The 18,665-nt window shown below is 41.3% G+C and overlaps 1 protein-coding gene and 1 long non-coding RNA gene across 5 annotated transcripts in view; one reads left to right on the top strand and one right to left on the bottom strand.

The window, feature by feature from the left end:
* Window positions 1-12,653, bottom strand: part of LOC133561094 (uncharacterized) — a 40,467-nt gene extending 27,814 nt beyond the window's left edge. The window contains exons 1-2 of the long non-coding RNA XR_009808576.1: window positions 12,553-12,653; window positions 1,480-1,597 (exon numbers count right to left, since the gene is read on the bottom strand). This is a non-coding gene — a long non-coding RNA (uncharacterized LOC133561094). The remainder of the gene's footprint in view (window positions 1-1,479; window positions 1,598-12,552) is intronic.
* The window catches only part of gsap (gamma-secretase activating protein), a 61,037-nt gene that overhangs the window by 35,216 nt on the left and 7,156 nt on the right, over window positions 1-18,665 (top strand). For all 4 annotated transcript variants that reach the window (XM_061914305.1, XM_061914307.1, XM_061914306.1 and 1 more), the window contains 6 exons: window positions 1,533-1,600; window positions 5,646-5,741; window positions 12,408-12,478; window positions 12,596-12,690; window positions 14,403-14,522; window positions 15,920-15,981. In XM_061914305.1, the coding sequence (XP_061770289.1) occupies window positions 1,533-1,600; window positions 5,646-5,741; window positions 12,408-12,478; window positions 12,596-12,690; window positions 14,403-14,522; window positions 15,920-15,981 (512 nt within the window). The remainder of the gene's footprint in view (window positions 1-1,532; window positions 1,601-5,645; window positions 5,742-12,407; window positions 12,479-12,595; window positions 12,691-14,402; window positions 14,523-15,919; window positions 15,982-18,665) is intronic.

Below are 18,665 nucleotides of genomic sequence, written 5' to 3'. Positions count from 1 at the left end.
ATGCCTTGGTCACTAATATGGGTTGTACTTGTATAGCGCTTTTCTACCTTCAAGGTACTCAAAGCGCTTTGACACTACTTCCACATTTACCCATTCACACACACATTCACACACTGATGGAAGGAGCTGCCATGCAAGGCGCCAACCAGCACCCATCAGGAGCAAGGGTGAAGTGTCTTGCTCAGGACACAACGGACGTGACAAGGTTGGTTCTAGGTGGGATTTGAACCAGTGACCCTCGGGTTGCGCACGGCCACTCTCCCACTGCGCCACGCCGTCCCATAATAACGCACCCCCATACCATCACACATGCTGGCTTTTCAACTTTGCGTCAATAACAGTCTGGATGGTTCGCTTCCCTTTTGGTCCGGATGACACAATGTCGAATATTTCCAAAAATGATTTGAAATGAGGACCCGTCAGACCACAGAACTCTTTTCCACTTTGCATCAGTCCATCTTAGATGATCTCGGGCCCACAGAAGCCGACGGCGTTTCTGGATGTTGTTGATAAATGGCTTTTGCTTTGCATAGTAGAGCTTTAACTTGCACTTACAGATGTAGCGACAAACAGTATTTAGTGACAGTGGTTTTCAGAAGTGTTCCTGAGCCCATGTGGTGATATCCTTGAGAGAATTATGTCAGTTTTTGATACAGTGCCATCTGAGGGATGGAAGGTCACGGTCATTCAATGTTGATTTCCGGCCATGCCGCTTACGTGGAGTGATTTCTCCAGATTCTCTCAACCTTTTGATGATATTATGGAACGTAGATGTTGAAATCCCTAAATTTCTTGCAATTGCACTTTGAGAAAGGTTGTTCTTAAACTGTTTGACTATTTGCTCACGCAGTTGTGGACAAAGGGGTGTACCTCGCCCCATCCTTTCTTGTGAAAGACTGAGCATTTTTTGAGGAGCTGTTTTTATACCCAATCATGGCACCCACCTGTTCCCAATTAGCCTGCACACCTGTGGGATGTTCCAAATAAGTGTTTGATGAGCATTCCTCAACTTTATCAGTATTTATTGCCACCTTTCCCAACTTCTTTGTCAGGTGTTGCTGGCATCAAATTCTAACGTTAATGATTATTTGCAACAAAGAAAAAAAAGTTTGAAGATCAAATATGTTGTCTTTGTAGCATATTCAACTGAATATGGGTTGAAAATGAATAGCAAATCATTTTCTATTCTGTTTATATTTACATCTAACACAATTTCCCAACTCATATGGAAACAGGGTTTGTAAATAAGTCGCTGATGCTTATGTAAGTTTGACGTGCATCAAGAAGTCGCCTTCTTAGGCGATTAAATAAAGATTATAAACGCGAGTGTGGAAATATTCATGGGCGCGCAGCGGGCGCCTCATTACCAGCTGTGTGATGTTTTTTTCAAGACCCCCAAAAAAAAACACACCCTGAAAGGAATCCATTACTGTCTGCCTTCAATCTGCCCGTGTTTCCACTGCCAATGAGAGCACTCACCTGAGGCTGCAGGAGCGTCAATGCTTTCTTTTTGTCTGCCACGTCTCTTCCAGACGGGAAGATGCTGCTGCTGCCGCTTTTCCAGGAGGAGGACCACCAGCAGAGGGCGCTCATCGGCCTGGTGAGGAGGGGACAAACGGTGCAATGAATGGGGGCGAGTGTGGATGCAAAATCAGGCAAAAATTGCTTAAAAACTTTAAGAAATGGGACTCTCTGGGCACCACTTCCTGGGGTGACGATTCGATTCAGACTTGATCCTCGATCCAAACCACTTTTCACAAAGTATTATTTGTGTAATAATTACGGTATTCTTCCGACTGTAAGGTGAAGTGAAGTGAATTATATTTATATAGCGCTTTTCTCTAGTGACTCAAAGCGCTTTACATAGTGAAACCCAATATCTAAGTTACATTTAAACCAGTGTGGGTGGCACTGGGAGCAGGTGGGTAAAGTGTCTTGCCCAAGGACACAACGGCAGTGACTAGGATGGCAGAAGCGGGAATCGAACTTGGAACCCTCAAGTTGCTGGCACGGCCACTCTACCAACTGAGCTATACCGGGTCAATTTGTGTTGGCCCTGTGATGAGGTGGCGACTTATCCAGGGTGTACCCCACCTTCCGCCCGATTGTAGCTGAGATAGCCACCAGCACCCCTTGCATCCCCAAAAAGGGACAAGCGGTAGAAATGGATGGATGGATGCTTAAAAACTTTAAGAAATGGGACTCTCTGGGCACCACTTCCTGGGGTGACGATTCGATTCAGACTTGATCCTCGATCCAAACCACTTTTCACAAAGTATTATTTGTGTAATAATTACGGTATTCTTCCGACTGTAAGGTGAAGTGAAGTGAATTATATTTATATAGCGCTTTTCTCTAGTGACTCAAAGCGCTTTACATAGTGAAACCCAATATCTAAGTTACATTTAAAGCAGTGTGGGTGGCACTGGGAGCAGGTGGGTAAAGTGTCTTGCCCAAGGACACAACAGCAGTGACTAGAATGGCGGACGCGGGAATCGAACCTGGAACCCTAAAGTTGCTGGCACGGCCACTCTACCAACCGAGCTATGCCGCCCCTAGTTCTATCTGTGTTGGGCCTGCCATGAGGTGGCGACTTATCCAGGGTGTACTCCACCTTCCGCCCGATTGTAACTGAGATAGGCACCAGCACCCCTTGCCACCCCAAAAAGGGACAAGCGGTAGAAAATAGATGGATGGATGCTTAAAAACTTTAAGAAATGGGACTCTCTGGGCACCACTTCCTGGGGTGACGATTCGATTCAGACTTGATCTTCAATCCAAACCACATTTTCGCAAAGTATTATTTGTATAATAACTACTGTATTTTTCCGACTGTAAGGTCTATCTGTGTTGGCCCTGCGATGAGGTGGAAACTTGTCCAGGGTGTACTGCACCTTCCGCCCGAATGCAGCTGAGATAGGCTCCAGCACCCCCAATGCCAGCTCAAAAGGGACAAGCGGTAGAAAAATGGATGGATGGAAAGCGTGGCGCGGTTGGGAAAGTGGCCGTGCCAGCATTGATTGATTGATTGATTGATTGATTAATTGATTGATACTTTTATTAGTAGATTGCACAGTACAGTACATATTCCCTACAATTGACCACTAAATGGTAACACCCGGATACGTTTTTCAACTTGTTTAAGTCAGGGTCCACCTTAATTAATTCATGATAATTGATGGGTTCCCGCTTCCGCCATCCTAGTCACTAGAGATGCGCGGATAAGCAATTATATCATCCGCAACCGCATCACCAAAGTCGTCATCCACCCGCCGTCCACCCGAACCAACATTTTATCAGAACCGCAACCGCCCGCCCGTTAAAATACATCAGAGGTCGGCCAACTTTACGACTCAGAGAGACATTTAAACCCGTCACACAGAGTAAAGAAAACAAAGGGAGCCGCTTACGTTCTAGCGAATATCCAATGGTGTTCATCCTGATGACGAGAATAAGGGCGTGCTGTGAAGCCATTGCCTTTGACACCTTCAACAACATGTACAAACTGATTTTTAGCCCAGCAACATGTTGTATGCAGCTTCCTCAAAGACACATACACGACTGCAAGGCATACTGGGTGACAGAGTACACTAATGGTTGTGATTTTTAGCCCAGCGACATGTTGTGTGCAGCTTCCTCAAAGACACGTACAAGATTGAAAGGCATACTGGGTGACACAGAGTACACTAATGGTTGTGATATAAACAATTTTAACACTCTTAGTAATATGTGCCACGCTGTGAAGCCACACCAAACAAGAATGACAAACACATTTCGGGAGAACACCCTCACAGTAACACAACACAACAAATACCCAGAATCATTTGCATCCCTGACAATGGGGGGGGGGGGGCGTTTGCTGCTAGTGGGGTGTATAAAATAGTCAGGAATTTTCATGGATGCAAAGGATTCTGGGTATTTGTTGTGTTGCGTTTATGTTGTGTTACTGTGAGGATGTTCTCCCGAAATGTGTTTGTCATTCTTGTTTGGTGTGGCTTCACAGCGTGGCGCGTATTACTAAAGGTGTTAAAATTATTTATATCACAACCATTAGTGTACTCTGTGTCACCCAGTATGCCTTGCAGTTGTGTGCGTGTTGTCGTGGAAATTTTCTTAAAGACGATCCTTTAGTGCCAAATAGCTTTAAAATTATTTATTAAAGTAACAAACAAATAATAACAAGCTTTGCAAAGCGAGACCAAACCAGAACGACACATCCGTCCGTTCTAGCTTGTTCTAACTCCTTTAGAATTGGACATGACAATTATACATTCTCAGAAGTCCCACCCTCCATGCTCATTTACATACAGTACACCAGTGGAATGAATACCCAAAGTCCTGTGAAGGGAAGAGGGTGTCGTTTGCCCAGAGGAGGGGGGTCACTCAGGAAAGGGGGACAATTTAGCTCTGTTGGGGGTCGAGAATAAATGACACATATGCCCAGGTCAACAAAAGTCCACATGTTACATTAAAAACACAGGAGACAGAGCTTGATCAGATAATAGATCTCTTGCTAAGTGTCACATTCCTGAGCCCAATAAACAACTTTTGCTACCCAGTTCAAAGAACATCATCTATTAAAACAAGTACAAGTAATTTTGCTATCACAGTGTGTCCGACACACAACATGTTGCTGGACTGACAAGCAGATCTTACATGTTGTAGAAGGCGACAAAGCCAATGACTTCATAGCACGCCCTAATACTTATTATCTGGGTGACTGCTGGCAGTCATTTAAGTTAATTTTTGAGTCTCCTATTGTCTTCTCCGCTTTGTGACACGGGTCTTAAATGGTTCTTTGAATGGTAAAGGATACCGATCCAGAACCATTTATATCAAGTATTTCCGATTGGTTCAACCGCCACCCGCCCGAACCTAATTAAAATCTATTATTTCGTCATGTGACCCGCCCGAACCTAATTAAAATCTATTATTTCGTCACGTGACCCGCCCAACCCGCGGAACTCCGCGGATGAGACCGCAAACCGCGGATCTCTACTAGTCACTGCCGTTGTGTCCTTGAGCAAGACACTTTACCCACCTGCTCTCAGTGCCACCCACACTTAAATGTAACTCAGATATTGGGGTTCACAATGTAAAGCGCTTTGAGTCACAAGAGAAAAGCGCTATATAAATATAATTCACTTCACTTTTTCCGTTTATTGAGCCACCTCGCAATTTTTGTGAGTCACGACAATCAAGCCTTGCCAAGTTTTGGTAAAAAAAAAAAAAAAAGAAGTCAGATTTCAGATGTAAATAGTTTTTAAAGCAACTTCCTCTGAGGGACAATAGCTTTGTATCGTGAATCCACTATAATAAAAAAAAAAAAGTCAATTATTTCCCAGAGTCTTATCTGACACGTTTCATTTTCTTTTTTTAACGTTTTTTTTTTTTTTTGATGAAAATGTTCTCATCCTGCAGCTTTTGCCGTGCTCAGCATTATGTGGAAAGTGCAGATAGCTTCAGTTTAACAGAGTTCAGACAAAATGTAAGCGCCGCCCGGACTATTCTTAGACTGATCCCCGGTCACTTTGCTCGCTGCTTTACCCCCCCCCCCCTCCCCCCACCCACGTCTACATGCACTGAGTGTCTTATTTAGTGTGTGTGTGTGTGTGTGTGTGTGTGTGTGTGTGTGTGTGTGTTAGACGGTGGAGAAGCTGCGAGAGCACCTGAACACACACCTGCCTCGACTGGGCAAGAAGAAGACAGACATCCTGGTGGTCAACTACGTGGCTAAACTGGTTGGTACTCAATGAAATCAGGCCTTGCTTTAAGTTTCAAGGGTTTACATTTTAGGCCTGGGAGATACAAACTTTTGTTAATACCTCGATATTTTTAAGCCATGTCACCAAACACGATATACAAACCCCGTTTCCACATGAGTTGGGAAATTGTGTTAGATGTAAATATAAACAGAATACAATGATTTGCAAATCCTTTTCAACCCATATTCAGTTGAATATGCTACAAAGACAACATATTTGATGTTCAAACTCAAACTTTATTTTTTTTGCAAATAATAATCAACTTAGAATTTCATGGCTGCAGCATGTGCCAAAGTAGTTGGGAAAGGGCATGTTCACCACTGTGTTACATCACCTTTTCTTTTAACAACACTCAATAAACGTTTGGGAACTGAGGAAACTAATTGTTGAAGCTTTGAAAGTGGAATTCTTTCCCATTCTTGTTTTATGTAGAGCTTCAGTCCTTCAACAGTCCGGGGTCTCCGCTGTCGTATTTTACGCTTCATAACGCGCCACACATTTTCCATGGTAGACAGGTCTGGACTGCAGGCGGGCCAGGAAAGTACCCGCATTTTTTTTTTTTTTACAAAGCCACGCTGTTGTAACACGTGCTGAATGTGGCTTGGCATTGTCTTGCTGGAATAAGCAGGGGCGTCCATGAAAAAGACGGCGCTTAGATGGCAGCATATGTTGTTCCAAAAGCTGTATGTACCTTTCAGCATTAATGGTGCCTTCACAGATGTGTAAGTTACCCATGCCTTGGGCACTAATGCACCCCCATACCATCACACATGCTGGCTTTTCAACTCTGCGTCGATAACAGTCTTGATGGTTCGCTTCCCCTTTGGTCCGGATGTCAAGTATTTGAAATGTGGACTCGTCAGACCACAGAACACTTTTCCACTTTGCATCAGTCCATCTTAGATGATCTCGGGCCAAGAGAAGCCGTCGGCGTTTCTGGATGTTGTTGATAAATGGCTTTTGCTTTGCATAGTAGAGCTTCAACTTGCACTTAAAGATGTAGTGACAAACTGTATTTAGTGGCAGTGGTTTTCTGAAGTGTTCCTGAGCCCATGTGGTGATATCCTTTAGAGATTGATGTGGGTTTTTGATACAGTGCCGTCTGAGGGATGGAAGGTCACGGTCATTCAATGTTGGTTTCCGGCCATGCCGCTTACGTGGAGTGATTTCTCCAGATTCTCCGAACCTTTTGATGATGTTATGGAGCGTAGATGTTGAAATCCCTAAATTTCTTGCAATGTCACTTTGAGAAAGGTTGTTCTTAAACTGTTTGACTATTTGCTCACGCAGTTGTGGACAAAGGGGTGTACCTCGCCCCATCCTTTCTTGTGAAAGACTGAGCATTTTTTGGGAAGCTGTTTTTATACCCAATCATGGCACCCACCTGTTCCCAATTAGCCTGCACACCTGTGGGATGTTCCAAATAAGTGTTTAATGAGAATTCCTCAACTTAATCAGTATTTATTGCCACCTTTCCCAACTTCTTTGTCACGTGTTGCTGGCATCAAATTCTAAAGTTAATGATTATTTGCAAAAAAAAATGTTTATGAGTTTGAAGATCAAAGATGTTGTCTTTGTAGCATATTCAACTGAATATGGGTTGAAAAGGATTTGCAAATCATTGTATTCTGTTTATATTTACATCTAACACAATTTCCCAACTCCTACGGGAAACGATTTATTTTTTTTTAGAAAATGCAGAGTGCCTATAAAAACAAGTTGTTGGCCTAAAATGGACTTCTGACCCCCCTGGAATACAGAACCGAAAGGGAAAAAAAAAGGACACCTCGCAAGTCAAGCTCGACTTCCACTCCGCCAAGAAAGAAGATCATTCCCACCACACACTCGAGTGCTTATTGAGACTAATGTCTGCTCCGGCAAAGCAGGAGAAGTTAGAGGAATGGATGGCAGCTTTTAAAGAGGCAGGAAGTGCTGCTGTGATAGATAGCAACTCAACTCCATGTTATTGTCAGTTATTTATTCCCTGGCCGCTGTTGCTATGGACGACGCGGATGGATAGGATCGAGTCCCTTTTTTAGTGTGCGGAGCCATGTTAGAGCACAGAACAACCTAGAAGTCAGTGACTACATGTAGAGAGTGCAGCTCAAGGTTGAATTATGCAGGCTATGTTTCTTCATGTCAGAAGGAGCAATAAATGGCTTCCTTTAGATGCTGAACAAAGAGGAATCTGACTACTATTAGTTGAAAAATAAAAGAAAACATAGTTGAGTATTTTGTACAAACCCCGTTTCCATATGAGTTGGGAAATTGTGTTAGATGTAAATATAAACAGAATACAATGATTTGCAAATCCTTTTCAACCCATATTCAGTTGAATATGCTACAAAGACAACATATTTGATGTTCAAACTCATAAACTTTTTTGTTGTTGTTGCAAATAATCATTAACTTTAGAATTTGATGCCAGCAACACGTGACAAAGAAGTTGGGAAAGGTGGCAATAAATGCTAATAAAGTTGAGGAATGCTCATCAAACACTTATTTGGAACATCCCACAGGTGTGCAGGCTAATTGGGAACAGGTGGGTGCCATGATTGGCTATAAAAACAGCTTCCCAAAAGATGCTCAGTCTTTCACAAGAAAGGATGGGGCGAGGTACACCCCTTTGTCCACAACTGCGTGAGCAAATAGTCAAACAGTTTAAGAACAACTTTTCTCAAAGTGCAATTGCAAGAAATTGAGGGATTTCAACATCTACGTTCCATAATATCATCAAAAGGTTCAGAGAATCTGGAGAAATCACTCCACGTAAGCGGCATGGCCGGAAACCAACATTGCATGACCGTGAACTTCGATCCCTCTGTCGGCACTGTATCAAAAACCGACATCAATCTCTAAAGGATATCTCCACATGGGCTCAGGAACACTTCAGAAAACCACTGTCACTAAATACAGTTCGTTGCTACATCTGTAAGTGCAAGTTAAAGCTCTACTATGCAAAGCGAAAGCCATTTATCAACAACATCCAGAAACGCCGCCGGCTTCTCTAGGCCCGAGATCATCTAAGATGGACTGATTTAAAGTGGAAAAGTGTTCTGTGGTCTGTCGAGTCCACATTTCAAATTGTTTTCGGAAATATTCGACATCGTGTCATCCGGACCAAAGGAGAAGCGAACCATCCAGACTGGTATTGAACAAAGTTGAAAAGCCAGCATGTGTGATAATACGGGGGTGCATTAGTGCCCAAGGCATGGGTAACTTACACATCTGTGAAGGCACCATTAATGCTGAAAGGTACATACAGGTTTTGGAACAACATATGCTGCCATCTAAGCGCCGTCTTTTTCATGGACGCCCCTGCTTATTTCAGCAAGACAATGCCAAGCCACGTTCAGCGCGTGTTACAACAGCGTGGCTTCGTAAAAAAAGAGTGCGGGTACTTTCCTGGCCCGCCTGCAGTCCAGACCTGTCTCCCATGGAAAATGTGTGGCGCATTATGAAGCGTAAAATACGACAGCGGAGACCCCGGACTGTTGAAGGACTGAAGCTCTACATAAAACAAGAATGGGAAAGAATTCCACTTTCAAAGCTTCAACAATTAGTTTCCTCAGTTCCCAAACATTTGAGTGTTGTTAAAAGAAAAGGTGATGTAACACAGTGGTGAACATGCCCTTTCCCAACTACTTTGGCACATGTTGCAGCCATGAAATTCTAAGTTAATTATTATTTGCCCAAAAAAAAATGAAGTTTATGAGTTTGAACATCAAATATGTTGTCTTTGTAGCATATTCAACTGAATATGGGTTGAAAAGGATTTGCAAATCATTGTATTCTGTTTATATTTACATCTAACACAATTTCCCAACTCCTGGAAACGAGGTTTGTACAGAAGTCATTAAATACATATCGAGAGTACTGCTCAGGGTTGAATTATGCAGTAAATGTTTCTTCCTATCAGAAGGAGCGCTTTTAGATGCTGAACAAAGATATATCTCCCTGTTGTTAGTTCAAAAATAAAAACCCCATAGTTGTGTATTTTGTACAAATCTTGGCTGAAAAAGAACGTGATGAGACTTTATTTGGCTTGAGAAGCTACCAGAAGGGTCGTTGTTATTAGTGGACCAGAAGAGCGGGAACTCTAAGTACTGAATAACGGAAACGAATCCCCTACTCCCACAAAAAATAACAATTTGAAGTCTCTGCTAACATTTGTGCAAAGCAATGACAACATTGAAACATTCCTTTGAGTCACAGTAGCCATCATCTCATTTTTGACACCTCACTTACAACTCTGAAATGGATTAATAAATACTTGGTGAATACTACTGAACAATACCATGATAAATACTTATCAACTACAATAGATTATTTCACAAAACCAGTGAAGTTGTCATGTTGTGTAAATAGTAAATAAAAACAGAATACGAAGATTTGCAAATCCTTTTTAACTTATATTCAACTGAATAGACTTCAAAGACAAGATATTTATGTTCACACTGAGAATCTTTTTTTTTTGTGCAAATAATCGTTACCTTAGAATTTTTTTACCACTGTGTTGCATGGCCTTTCCTTTTAACAACACTCAGTAAATATTTGGGAACTGAGGAGACACATTTTTGACGCTTTTCAGGTGGAATTATTTCCCATTCTTGCTTGATGTACAGCTTAAGTTGTTCAACAGTCCGAGGTCTCCGTTAGGCTTCATAATGCGCCACACATTTTCAATGGGAGACAGGTCTGGACTGCAGGCGGGCCAGGAAAGTACCCGCACTCTTTTACTATGAAGCCACGCTGTTGTAACACCTGGCTTGGCATTGTCTTACTGAAATAAGCAGGGGCGTCCATGATAACGTTGCTTGGATGACAACATATGTTGTTCCAAAAGCTGTATGTACCTTTCAGCATTAATGGTGCCTTCACAGATGTGTAAGTTACCCATGCCTTGGGCACTAATGCACCCCCATACCATCACACATGCTGGCTTTTCAACTTTGCGCCTCGAACAATCCGGATGGTTCTTGTCCTCTTTGTTCCGGAGGACACGACGTCCACAGTTTCCAAAAACAATTTGAAATGTGGACTCGTCAGACCACAGAACAATTTCCCACTTTGCATCAGTCCATCTTAGATTCGCTCGGGTCCAGCGAAGCCGGCGGCATTTCTGGGTGTTGTTGATAAATGGCTTTCGCTTTGCATAATAGAGTTTTAACTTGCACTTACAGATGTAGCGACAGACTGTAGTTACTGACAGTGGTTTTCTGAAGCGTTGCTGAGCCCATGTGGTGATATCCTTTACACACTGATGTCAGTTTCTGACGCCTGAGGGATCAAAGGTTCGTAATATCATCACTTACGTGCAGTGATTTCTCCAGATTCTCTGAACCTTTTGATGATATTATGGAGCGTAGATGTTGAAATCCCTAAATTTCTAGCAATAGCTGGTTGAGAAATGGTGTTCTTAAACTGTTCGACAGTTTGCTCACGCATTTGTTCACAAATTGGTGACCCTCGCCCCGTCCTTGTTTGTGAATGACTGAGCATTTCATGGAAGCTGCTTTTATACCCAATCATGGCACCCACCTGTTCCCAATTAGCCTGCACACCTGTGGGATGTTCCAAATAAGTGTTTGATGAGCATTCCCCAACTATTTCAGTCGTTTTTGCCACTTGTGACAGCTTTTTTGAAACATGTTGCAGCCATCAAATTCCAAATGAGCTAATATTTGCAGAAAATAACAAAGTTTATCAGTTTGAACGTTACATATCTTGTCTTTGCAGTCTATTCAACTGAATATAAGTTGAAAAGGATTTGCAAATCATTGTATTCTTTTTTTATTTACCATTTACACAACGTGACAACTTCATTGCTTTTGGGGTGTTGTACTTATCAATTACAATAGATTATTTTAATATAATAAATTAACTTAAATAGACATGCACCTGGGGATAGGTTGATTGGCAACACTAAATTGGTCCTAGTGTGTGAATGTGAGTGTGAATGTTGTCTATCTATGTTGGCCCCGCGATGAGGTGGCGACTTGTCCAGGGTGTACCCCGCCTTCCGCCCGATTGTAGCTGAGATAGGCGCCAGCGCCCCCCGCGACCCCAAAAGGGAATAAGCGGTAGAAAATGGATGGATGGATGGAACTTAAATATTTGTATTATGTGCTGTACTATTAAAGCAGCCTGAAAATGGAAAAAATAAAATCTTAAAATAAAAAAAATCCTTTCTAAAACCTTTTTGAAAAATACATATTAATATCTTAAATATATATGTAAAATATGTGCATTACAATGCTAGTTTTTGTGTGTGTGAAACCAATGAAGGACAGTGTTTGTCAAAAGCAATGAGGTGTCTTCCTGTTCTATTCAGTTTTTCTTGCCAAGTGAGGCCCAGTGATGCTAAAGGCCGACATGCGTGTGGCAGGCGTTTATGGGCCATGGCGTGTCACTGGGTGCGGGTGGAAATGAAAATGGGAAGTGTGGAATCGAAAAGGGGAAGTGAGCGTGTGCGTCTCCAAAACGACAGATGTAAAAAAAACCCTTCAAGATGGTCACAATTTTCGATTTAAGATGCCTTCCTTTGCCTGCAGCTGCAAGTTAGACAGGATATTTGATTAGAACCTAATTGAACACATTATGTGTGTGTGTGTGTGTGTGTGTGTGTGTGTGTGTGTGTAGTTGGAGCTGATCAGACACATGCTGGAGACAGTCTGGCTGAAACACAGCCTGGGCCCGCATGTTCTGTGCCTGTGAGTGTCCCAACTTCTTATCAATGCACACCTCCTCTTCTGCTGGATATGATGTATAAAGTGTGTGCACTTACATGTGCGTCCCGAAGTTGCATAACGCCCTCTTCCACTTCTCAGCACACAGCCGGCCGGTCCTGGCGAGTGGGCCGTGTTTCACTTCATGCTTAGGATCCTGCAAGCCACCAGGGGGCTCTGCGCGCCCCTCCCACCTGGTATGAGACACACACACATCAGCGGCCGATTAAAACACGCAGCAAGTATTTACAAACCCCGTTTCCATATGAGTTGGGAAATTGTGTTAGATGTAAATATAAACGGAATACAATGATTTGCAAATCCTTTTCAACCCATATTCAGTTGAATATGCTACAAAGACAACATATTTGATGTTCAAACTCATAAACTTTTTTTTTTTTTGCAAATAATAATTAACTTAGAATTTCATGGCTGCAACATGTGCCAAAGTAGTTGGGAAAGGGCATGTTCACCACTGTGTTACATCACCTTTTTTTTTAACAACACTCAATAAACGTTTGGGAACTGAGGAAACTAATTGTTGAAGCTTTGAAAGTGGAATTCTTTCCCATTCTTGTTTTATGTAGAGCTTCAGTCCTTCAACAGTCCGGGGTCTCCGCTGTCGTATTTTACGCTTCATAATGCGCCACACATTTTCCATGGGAGACAGGTCTGGCCTGCAGGAGGGCCAGGAAAGTACACTCACTCTTTTTTTACGAAGCCACTGTTGTAACACGTGCTGAATGTGGCTTGGCATTGTTTTGCTGAAATAAGCAGGGGTGTCCATGAAAAAGACGACACTTCGATGGCATCATATGTTTTTCCAAAACCTGTATGTACCTTTCAGCATTAATGGTGCCTTCACAGATGTGTAAGTTACCCATGCCTTGGGCACTAATGCACCCCCATACCATCACACATGCTGGCTTTTCAACTTTGCGTCGATAACAGTCTGGATGGTTTGATTCCACTTTGGGCCGGATGACACAATATCAAATATTTCCAAAAACAATTTGAAATGTGGACTTGTCAGACCACAGAACACTTTTCCACTTTGCATCAGTCCATCTTAGATGATCTCGGGCCCAGTGAAGCCGGCGGCGTTTCTGGATGTTGTTGATAAATGGCTTTTGCTTTGCATAGTAGAGCTTTAACTTGCACTTACAGATGTAGCGACCAACTGTATTTAGTGACAGTGGTTTTCTGAAGTGTTCCTGAGCCCATGTGGTGATATCCTTTAGAGATTGATGTCTGTTTTTGATACAGTGCCGTCTGAGGGATCGAAGGTCACGGTCATTCAATGTTGGTTTCCGGCTATGCCGCTTACGTGGAGTGATTTCTTTAGATTCTCTGAACCTTTTGATGATATTATGGACCGTAGATGTTGAAATCCCTAAATTTCTTGCAATTGCACTTTGAGAAAGGTTGTTCTTAAACTGTTTGACTATTTGCTCACGCAGTTGTGGACAAAGGGGTGTACCTCGCCCCATCCTTTCTTGTGAAAGACTGAGCATTTTTTGGGAAGCTGTTTTTATAGCCAATCATGGCACCCACCTGTTCCCAATTAGCCTGCACACCTGTGGGATGTTCCAAATAAGTGTTTGATGAGCATTCCTCAACTTTATCAGTATTTATTGCCACCTTTCCCAACTTCTTTGTCACGTGTTGCTGGCATCAAATTCTAAAGTTAATGATTATTTGCAACAACAAAAAAAAAGTTTATGAGTTTGAACATCAAATATGTTGTCTTTGTAGCATATTCAACTGAATATGGGTTGAAAAGGACTTGCAAATCATTGTATTCTGTTTATATTTACATCTAACACAATTTCCCAACTCATATGGAAACGGGGTTTGTATATATATATTTTTTCATGTAAAAAATGAGACTAAATCATTTTTTCCTCAGGTTACAACACCCTGCTTGCAGCGTTTGCCGTGCGCCTCCTGCCTCGTCACACTTTCCTGCAGTACGTCGACCACGGAATTCTCCGGCTAACGGAGACCTTTGTGTCTCGACTCCTGACAGGTGCATGCACACTGAAATTTGTTGATGTGTACCGAGGAGCATACGACACACGCTTCCCAATACCAAGCATGCTAATATTGTGTTCATTATGTTGAGTGTATTTATATTTTAAGCTGTATAACGGCTTTTACTTTGTTATTTAAGACTAGGGTTGTTCGGTATACCGGTATTTACAAAGTACTGCTGTACTAATTGATTAAACACAGAGGGGCCCAGGGGCCCACTCAAATATTGACACGGAATTACCAATTTTACCCTTGATTTAAATCGTATTCAATAACTATATCTAACCTCGTTACAGTTGAACAGTTTACAACTGTCACATGACGTGAAAGCATGTGGTAATCACAAACATGACTATCAAGGCTCGGGTCAGGCTGATTACAAAAATAATTACTGAAAAAGACGGGACTCATACATACCGATGAAAAACAAATGTACATTTTGTGCTTTTGCTTTTGTATATTTGACTTGTTTGCGGTGTACAGTCCTTTGTTTTTCAAATGTGGATGTTTTTTTAAATAAATTAGGTTGGTAGGGTGCATACAAATTACACAGTGCTGAAAATATAAAAGTGACTTGTCCATGGTGTACACCACCTTCCATCTGAATGCAGCTGAGAGGGACAAGCGGTAGAAAATGGATGGATGGATGTGGTCTACTGCCCTTTGTTTTCCAATTGTGGATTGTTTTTAAAGCACAGAGCAGGAGTGGCAACCATAAATCCTGAAGCATTTTATACAAAGTCAATAAAGTTTTTTTTATTCTATTCTAATCTAATCCTTAATTATGGCAGACTGTATGTGATATGGAAAATTGTAATTTGTTCTTTGAGTGCAACAAGTGAAGTGAAGTGAATTATATTTATATAACGCTTTTCTTTAGTGACTCAAAGCGCTTTACATAGTGAAACCCAATATCTAAGTTACATTTAAACCAGTGTGGGTGGCACTGGGAGCAGGTGGGTAAAGTGTCTTGCCCAATGACACAATGGCATTGAGTAGGATGGCGTAAGCAGGAATCGAACCTGCAACCCTCAAGTTGCTAGCACGGCCGCTCTACCAACCGAGCTAAACCGGAATTAAACAATTTGTTTAATTCCCTTTAATTTACGTTAACCCTCTAAAATTTTTCTTTGGGTGCAATAGGAAACATATGTATATTGTATTGTAAGATTTTATGTTAAAATAAAACCAACATTTACACTTTTTCATAGTTCCCCTTTATTTGGAAAAGTATCGATATACATTTTGGTACCAAAATACTGGTATAGGGACAACCCTTGTGTAGACACAAACAATTACACGATATCAGGGCGCATGAGCGTCTGACAGTATTTACTAAAATATGTATTAATGTTTTGCTACTGCATTTGAACCTTTTTATCTCATTTGTAGATTTTGACAACAGCGACGCCAACGAGAAGCTGAAGTTCAGTGTATTGAAGAGACTTCCTGAGGTACACTATGTGTGTGTTTGTGTAGCCTGCATCGAGTATTAAAACAATGCAAAAGGAATTTTTGATGTCTCGAAATTAAAGAGTGCAGTTATTTTGGAGCTTAAAACAATGCAAAAGGAATTTTTGATGTCTCGAAATTAAAGAGTGCAGTTATTTTGGAGCTTACAAAGTACAAAACCCAAATCCAGTGAAGTTGGCACGTTGTGTAACCAGCGAAGCCGGCAGCGTTTCTGGGTGTTGTTGATAAATGGCTTTGGCTTTGCATAGTAGAGCTTTAACTTGCACTTACAGATGTAGTGACAAACTGTATTTAGTGACAGTGGCTTTCTAAAGTGTTCCTGAGCCCATGTGGTGATATCCTTTAGAGATTGATGTGGGTTTTTGATACAGTGCCGTCTGAGGGATGGAAGGTCACGGTCATTCAATGTTGCTTTCCGGCCATGCCGCTTACGTGGAGTGATTTCTCCAGATTCTCTGAACCTTTTGATGATATTACTGATCGTAGATGTTGAAATCCCTAAATTTCTTTAGGGATTTAGTTAGATTTTAGTTTTATCTTGCACTTACAGATGTAGCGACGAACTGTAGTTACTGACAGTGGTTTTCTGAAGTGTTCCTGAGCCAATGTGGTGATATCCTTTACACACTGATGTCGCTTTTTGGTGCAGTACCGCCTGAGGGATAGAAAGTCTGTAATATCATCGCTTACGTACAGTGATTCATCTAGATTCTCTGAACCTTTTGGTGATATTACGGACCGCAGATGGTGAAATCCCTAAATTCCTTGCAGTAGCTGGTTGAGAAATGTCGTTCTTAACTGTTCAACAATTTGCTCACGCATTCGTTCGCAAAGTGGTGAACCTCGCCCCGCCCTTTACCATGAATTGATTTAAGTGGACCCCGACTTAAACAAGTTGAAAAACTTATTTGGGTGTTACCATTTAGTGGTCAGTTGTACGGAATATGTACTGAACTGTGCAATCTACAAATACAAGTTTCAATCAATCAAACCTTGTTTGTGAATGATTGAGCATTTCATGGAAGCTGCTTTTATACCCAATCATGGCACCCATCTGTTCCCAATTAGCCTGTTCACTTGTGGGATGTTCCAAATAAGAGTTTGATGAGCAATCCCCAACTTTTTCAGCCTTTTTTGAAACATGTTGCAGGCATCAAATTCCAAATGAGCTAATATTTGCAAAAATAAAGTTTGCCAGTTGGAACATTACATATCTTGTCTTTGCAGTCAATTCAATTGAATATAGGTTGAAATTTGCAAATCTTTGTATTTGCCTTTTACACAACGTGCCAACTTGACTGCTTTTAGGGTTTTGTACTTGTATATTCAACTAGTGTGTGTTGGGAAGTTAGGCAGGGGTGTTTTTATGTCCAAGTCTTGGGAGAGGTCAACTTCTGTTTGTCTCTTGTGTAACTTCCCTGTGTCAAGTGTTTGGGTACAATATCTGTAAGCATGTGTGTGTGTTTGTGATGAGGAATGTTAAGTGTTAAGTCTGGCCTGTTTCCTGCCAGTTTGTTTTTCACACAGTCATACCTATCTCTCTTTATTACTCCTGCACGATGCAAAGAATCCTCGCCGAGGGTTTATCGTCCATTTCTGATTTATTCCACACATCATTCTGGAAGGCTGTAATTTGCAGCCAGGTCACAAAGAGATACTGGGGCTGTAAATAATTCAAAAGCAAAGTTTCACAAATCAGGCTTAAAATATTAATCTTGGGGGGGAAAACAATAATTAAACATTGATTAATGGTGGCTCTTACAGTCTGGCTGTGTGTAATGGACGCAAAAAGCAGCTCTGTATAAACATGACTGATGATGTGCAGTGTGGTTTCCTATTAGTAAGGTGTATATTTCACAACAAAGATATCTAGGATGCTTGAAATAGAAAAGATGCCTATGCGCTCCTGGGTGTGAGTCTAGAAAATTTAATTTCTGTGTGTGTGTTCTGGCAATGCTTACTGACTTAGTGGGCTCTGTTTACACACTCACCTTTAGGGGACTTCTGACGGTATGAGGACCTGACGGTATTAGGTTTCCCCTAAAGGGAAAAACTTTTTTAAATGATAGTAGGATCCATTCTGAAGATACCTAAGTGATTTTTAAGCTTTGGCCCAAATAGTAGATTAAGAGATAATCAGCAAGACTGGTTATGTAGAACTTTTTTTTTATGTTCTTTATGTTCAATGTTGTTAAAAAATAAAAAGTGAAAATTTGAATGAGTTTGTATTTTATTTCTGTGGTTTAAGGATAATCCTTTATTGATCCCAAAACAGGGAAACTTGGGTTACTTTGTTTACGTCTTTCAAATATTGGTAAAAGACAACATTTATTGTCTTGAAAAGTGAAACATTTGTTATCCTGGCATTAATAGTACTGTGATTCTGTATGGTATCCATCCTCAGGTAAAACTAATATATTTTTCCAAAAACAAAATCTGGTTTTGTGTTCCTTAGGATGACATTTTCATACAGCATGATTATAAAACATTATTACCTTAAAGTATGATTCACATTCTGAATTTTCCAACATAGTTGGAGTTGCAGACAACATCATGACTGCCAAATAGCAGTTTTCAGTAATGTCGCAGAAGATACAGGATTTGCTTTAACATTTAATGGTAAAACTTCCTATATGAGGACAGCTGTAGTGCTGTATTCTGAGGA

The sequence above is a fragment of the Nerophis ophidion genome, linkage group LG10, assembly GCF_033978795.1.
Source record: "Nerophis ophidion isolate RoL-2023_Sa linkage group LG10, RoL_Noph_v1.0, whole genome shotgun sequence".
Taxonomy (NCBI): Eukaryota; Metazoa; Chordata; class Actinopteri; order Syngnathiformes; family Syngnathidae; genus Nerophis; species Nerophis ophidion.
Note: the sequence above shows the minus strand (reverse complement) of the source record. Positions and strands in the feature narration are given on the sequence as shown.